The following is a 6,172-nucleotide window of genomic DNA, read 5'->3' as shown; positions in this document are numbered from 1 at the left end:
CTTATCATATGCTGGATACTTGCTGGGTGTTTGAATAAATTCAACTCTTTTATTCCTGGCAGCCACCCTCTGAGGTAAGGATTATGGCTCACATTTTATAGATAAGGATGCCTTATTGTTATATTTCAGGTTTGGCTTCTGAAAGAAAGAGACTCAGAATAACAGTGACTGAAACATTCTCAAAATTTATTTCTCCCTCATTGAAAAGTCCAAATGGACAGATGGTCAAGGTGAATACAATGACCCTTCTCCACACCACTGCCTGGGGACCCAGGCTCCTTCTAGCTCAGTACCCTGCCACCTCAACACATGGCTTCTGTCTCAAAGTCCAAGACGGCTGCCCAGTCAACGGGAGGGGGAAGCAGGACAAGGGAGCTCTTAACATTCTCTCTGCATTTATTTGGGGGAGATAATGTCTGTCTTTGTAAACTTTTAAGAAATGTGACCAGGCACTTCCTAAAGCTAGGACTCGAGGTCAGGGAGGATTTGGATAAGCAGACAGGAGAAGGCATCCCAGAGTGGAGGAACTACCTGGGCAAAAGTGGGAAAGTAACTACCTGGGCAAAAGTGGGGAAGACGTTTGGACGTTTCAGGGGCAGCGAGAGCTGGCAGGCTGGACTGGACGCTTGTGTTGAGAATGGTGGGAATAAGCCTGGCTGGAAAGGCTGGGGAGGTTGCAGAAGGCCCAGGGCCAGGACAAGAACTTTCCCCTCTAAGTAATATGGAGTCCATGGACATTTTGACCAGAACAGTGTTGTGGATAGGGCAGGAGCCATGATGGCAGCGGGGGGGAGGCCAGGAGGCAGCTGTCCCAGTTGTGGGACTCATCATGGCACCTTGCACAGAATGCCAGCACATACATGTCCCATTTAACTAATTCCCAGGTGAAGATGAAAGAGCACAGGCTTTGTGGTCAGCCCAATCCCAGGTTCTATCCTGGCTCAGCAACCTTGTCCCTGTGGAACCCTGGCCAGGTCACCTCCCCTCTCTGAGTCCCAGTATCTGGGGGCAGGGAATGTAAAACATCCCCCAAATCTAGTCTCCCATCTTGCTAATAAGGACATTACGACAGCCCTACTAAAGTCTCATTTCCCAGCCTCTCTTGCAGCTAGTTGTAGCCATGTGACTACATTCTGGCCAGTGGAATGTGAGGCAAAGTGGTATGCCATTTCCTGGTTGTGCAAATAAATAACTGAATAGATAATTGACTTGCATACATTTCCCAGCCTCTCTTGCAGCTAGTTGTAGCCATGTGACTACATTCTGGCCAGTGGAATGTGGGGCAAAGTGGTATGCCATTTCCTGGTTGTGCAAATAAATAACTGAATAGATAATTGACTTGCATACATGTGAAGAAGTAAATTAAAGTTCCCAGGAAAGATGAAGGCCTTCAGTGAGGATTTTAAGCAGTACTTGTTATGTGCCATACTCTTTCTAGGGACTGGGCCTGCAGCAGGGAGCAAAGGAGCAAAATAGTAAACTCTCAAGGAGCTGAGCACCAAATGGGAGGGACAGAAAAGATGCAAGTGAAGAAGGTGTTTTCAGGAACTCACTCTCCAGGGGTGGGAGAACAATAAAGCAGGGTTGGAGGGGAGAGGGGGGGCCGCTTTAGACAGAGTGGTCAGGGAAGGCCTCTTGGAGATGACACCTGAGCTGAGGCCTGAGTGAAGAGGGTAAGCAAGCCATAGTTTGTGGAGGGCAGAGGGCCCTGAGAGCAAGTGGGTGTGGCTGGAGCCGAGTGACGGAGAAGGCTGGCTCTTCTTTCTCCAGACTCGGTGGAGCTGAGCAGCAGGGAGACCGAGGAGCTGCAGCGGATCAAATGGCACCGGAAGCAGCTTCTGGATGACATCCAGGTGTGTGCACACTCCCACGCTCACACTCACAGATGCACGTGCTGATGTCCACACATGCACATTGACACACTCAAGCCACACCCACCCACGAGCAAACACTCATCCACGCGTGCACACCCCCACTCATGCCCAACGCCAGCCTGGTCAGAGGGCATGGCCAGAGTCCCACCCACAAACACAGAATTCCCAGGGGACTCTGCACTCCCGGGCTCAGCTGCCGGGACCCAGAGAGAACTAGGAGAGCAGGGGAGGGAAGGGAGCCATCTGATGATTAAGCGCCTACTGTGTGCGGAGCCACACCCAGATGTTTAAGCACTTCCTCACGTGGCAGGTTCTGATCCCACTGTATAGCCTCAGTCAGGCCACATCCCACCCAAAATGTAGTCCATTTGGCCAAGATACCCACTTTTTGCCAGTTCACCACTCAGCTTCTTAACCATTAACTCCTCTTGTCCTCAGCGACCTCCGAGATAGCCCTGGGTTCTGCTCCTGCAGCATGCCTCGCTCAGTCCTGCCCCAGCCTCTGCGCTCGCAGCCCCTCTGCCTGGGACTGTCCCCAACTCTCCTCACGGCTCCTCCTCTTCATTATTCATTCTCAGCTCAAATGCCACCTGCCCCTGGAGGCTGCCCTGACCACCTTGGCCACAGTGGCTGTGCCCCCACACCCATACATGTAAACTTAAGATTCTGGTGATGGATGAAGTCACAAAATGATCCACTCAGCAAGCATTTCGTTGAGCACTTACTACGTTCCAGGCTCTCTTTATACAATTGCTCTGATAATTTTCTGCATAGTCATTTCATTTGTCCCATGACCACCCGTGATCCTTGTGAGCTCCATGAAAGCAGAGCCTAGGTCTGTCTCACCACCCAGCAGAGTACAGTAAGTGCTCAATAAATACTTGCAAGTGAATCCCCATCTTATTTTTGGGAAGACACTTAGTGACTCAGCCAAGATGACATTGACTGGAGCTGACTATGCTCAGGTATGGGCTCCCAGGCCCCATGCTGGCCCTGAGTCCCAGGACAAGCCCCTGGGACCACTTCCTCACCGGCATCCCACAGATCTTGTGGAGGGAGGGACTGGGCTGCTTCTTGGGGGCATTTGCCAGGTGCTCGTGCCACTGCCCTGCAGGGGAATGCTGGACCAGCTCCCACCTCTCCCCATCTGCCCAATGACAGTGGTTGGCAGGAACTAGGGGGTCACCTCTGCCCACTGGGCACCTCCTCCAGGGTCAAGAGGAAATAGGCCTGAGGTGGAGTCAGGGAAGCGCAGGCTTGGAGTCAGACCTTAGGCATGTCACTTCATCTCTCCGTGCCTGAGTGTCCTCTTCTATAAATTCTACTTTAAAGTCCCTGAGAAGAGGGTCAGAGCTGCTGTGCCCTGGTGTACCTGTAGCACCTGGCACACAGCAGGCACTTGGTCCAGGGTGAGTGACAGAGGAAATGGAAGGAAGCCAGAGAGGAGATGGGGCCTGATCACAGTGCAAGAATTGAGAAGGCAGTAGGGAGCCATGGGAGGAATTTGAGCAGAGCTTCAGAAAGACGCCAGCAGGGCGGAGGAGGGCTTGTCAGGTGGGCTTGGCTAGAGGGCAGGAGACTTTACAGCTGGAGACGAGAGAGACGGAAAGGCTGGAAACAGGGTGGGTGAGGAGTGGGGGCCTGGGCACTCCCATCCCCCAAGACAGAAGCCAGTGGAGCGGTGGGCACAGACAGAGACAATAAGTTTGGCATGGAACTTTGAGGGTATGAGACATCCGGGTAGGGGATCTGTCAGGGGAAGGTCCCTTAGACTGGGGGCTCAGGACAGGGCCAGGGAGAGAGGCCAGGTTCCAGAGTCATGCCCAGGAGTGGCAGTGGTTGCTGTGGGAAGGTCTTTGGTCCTGGCCTCCGCCCCCTGACTCTCCCTCCTGGTCACGCCCCCTGCCACCCGACAGAAACTGAAGGACGAGATCGCAGATGTCTTTGCCCAAATTGACTGCTTCGAGATTGCGGAGGAGAGGTGAGGTCCTGCTCAGGGTACCTGGGAACTGCCACAGTTGCTTCTCGAGGGTGTCACACACCATAAATAAGAGGGGGCCATGCCTGGGCCCTAGGCCCTGGGGAAATCAGGAATCGGGCCCGGGAGGAGGAAGCAGCCACTATGAGACAGGAACAGAGCGGCCCCTGACCCTGTCCTCCATCTGGGCTGTCCTTGCTTCCTCACTGGCCCTCTCTTGAAGTCACCCCAGCCCCCCATTCCCTCCAACCAGGGGCCCAGCCCCCAGCAATCACTGGCCACGAGCATCCTGGGATGGGCAGGAGAGAAGGGAAGCTCAGCCCCAAGGACAAGGACGAGGAGGCCATGGGCCTCGCAGGGACAGCAGTCTGGCCTGTGGCAGGGCCAGGGCTGGTCCACCTCCCCTGATTCCCACTAACAGGGTATCATCCACCTGCCCCTCCTAAGGAAGACCCCCACTGCTTCTGTGACCTGGGGCTGGAACTTCTTTCTCTGGGCCTCAGTCTCCCCATTTGTGCAGTGAGGTTTGTCCCTACACAATCACCTAGGGCCCCAGGACACTGATTCCTACATAAGGTGTCCCAGGAAATTCCCACCCTGTCCCTGCACCCCTTAGATCTCCACCTTTCCAGCCCCACCACACACACACAGATCCCCTGTTCCAGACCCAACAATAACGACAACGTAACCCTTACAGAACACCTACCACCAGCAGTTTTCAGCACTTTAACCTTCCAACAATGCTAGGATGCAGGTGGTGGTGTTCCCTCCATTTTACAGTTGAGGAAACTGAGGCCCAGAGAGATGACATGACTGGCCCAAAGTGGCTCATCCAGCGAGCAGGAGAGCTGGGACTTACATCCAGGAGTCTGGCTCCAGACCCTGTGCTCTCACCCCGGCCTCCACCTTTTCTTGCAGAGGGCCCCTGTGAATGTTCCCCACAAGCACCTTTTGGCTCCCAAGAGCTGCTACATGCTGGGCCCATCAGAACAGGCTGTTTTTGTAGCTTTTGAGACCCTGCATTTCTCTCTCTCTCCCAGTGGTTCTGATGCAGGGCCTGGGGACCCCACTTGGAGGCCCCTAGGAATGTTGGCTCCCACTGAGGACAGGGCTTTGGGGGATTTGAGAGGGTACCGTGGGGTCCTGGGGCAGTCCAGGCTGACATCCTCACGTCTACAGCCGGATGGCCCAGAAGGAAAGGGAGCTGTGCATCGGGCGCAAGAAGTTCAACATGGACCCCACGAAGGTAGGCGGTAGTGGGGCCCCGGGCCATGGGGAGGAGGGAGTTGTGTGCTGGGCACTTTTGCAATGTCCTTCCATTCCTCTCAACTGACACAAGAACCCACCTTACAGAAGAGGAAACTGAGGCCCAGCAGGACTGCGTGTCTTGTCTGGTACCCATGGCCAGTTGTGGCTGGGGGCTCCGTCCACTCCATGGCATAGCAGCGCCAGGGCATGAAGTCAGAGCCAGCAGGATGGAGGAATCTATGACTCCTCCAAGTCCTTTCCCACTCTGGGCCTCTGTTTCCTCCTCTGTGAATAGGGCTTTGGACAGTAGGGTCCCTGGATCTGGGGCTTAGTCTCCAGAAGTGTCTTCCAGCCCTGTGCTCAGAGAGAGCCAGCCCTGCGGTCCTACCACCCGCCCCCTCTGTTGGCATCAATCACTGGGGCCCAGGCCTGGGCTACCACTCTCCCCCCTCCCCTCCACCCCTATGGCCTCAGAGCAGCCCCAGCCCCACCCCTCACCTGCCAAGTGGCAGCTGGGCTCCGTTTCCTGCAGGGACAGACAGGGGAGCACCAAGCTGGGGTCCCTAGAAATTCACTGCTCCAGCTTAGAAGGCTGCCTCTTCCCCAGCATGGGCCCAGAGTGTCACATCCCTTCACCTCTCACAGCCGCAGACCCTCGCACCCCTGTCCCCATCCACACGGACCCACATACACTCACACCAATGCACATTCCAGCTGAGCAGCCGGGAGGGGCCGCCGAGGGGTCCCTGGCACCCTCTGACTGTGGTTCAAAGCCCTCCACAACCCGCGCCAGCTGTCTGGTCTCCAAGAGGATCAGGGACAGGAAGGAATCAACACAGAAAACCAGAGACCCACCCTTCCAGCTCCTAAGATTAGGATGACGGACTCTGAGTGCCTGGTTCGGGGGGAGATGTTCGTGATACTAGCAGGTTTCGATGAGGCAGTGTGGTCCGCTCCCATTTTCGTATAGAAAGGAAGGAAGGTCACCACGATGGAAACTGGGCAGTTTTATCCCCTTTTGAATTAGCTGTTTTTCTAACTTTTATTCAATGGACATAGGTTACTTGTATGA

The 6,172-nt window shown here is 54.9% G+C and overlaps 1 protein-coding gene across 1 annotated transcript in view; it reads left to right on the top strand.

Annotated features, from left to right (window-relative positions):
• Window positions 1-6,172, top strand: part of CYTH4 (cytohesin 4) — a 34,704-nt gene that overhangs the window by 9,274 nt on the left and 19,258 nt on the right. Inside the window, exons 2-4 of the mRNA XM_008569772.1 lie at window positions 1,771-1,853; window positions 3,791-3,855; window positions 5,032-5,098. Coding sequence (XP_008567994.1) covers window positions 1,771-1,853; window positions 3,791-3,855; window positions 5,032-5,098 — 215 coding nt within the window. The remainder of the gene's footprint in view (window positions 1-1,770; window positions 1,854-3,790; window positions 3,856-5,031; window positions 5,099-6,172) is intronic.

The sequence above is a fragment of the Galeopterus variegatus genome, unplaced genomic scaffold (assembly GCF_000696425.1).
Source record: "Galeopterus variegatus unplaced genomic scaffold, G_variegatus-3.0.2 Scaffold527, whole genome shotgun sequence".
NCBI classification, from domain to species: domain Eukaryota; kingdom Metazoa; phylum Chordata; class Mammalia; order Dermoptera; family Cynocephalidae; genus Galeopterus; species Galeopterus variegatus.
This window is presented reverse-complemented; position numbering and strand designations above follow the sequence as displayed.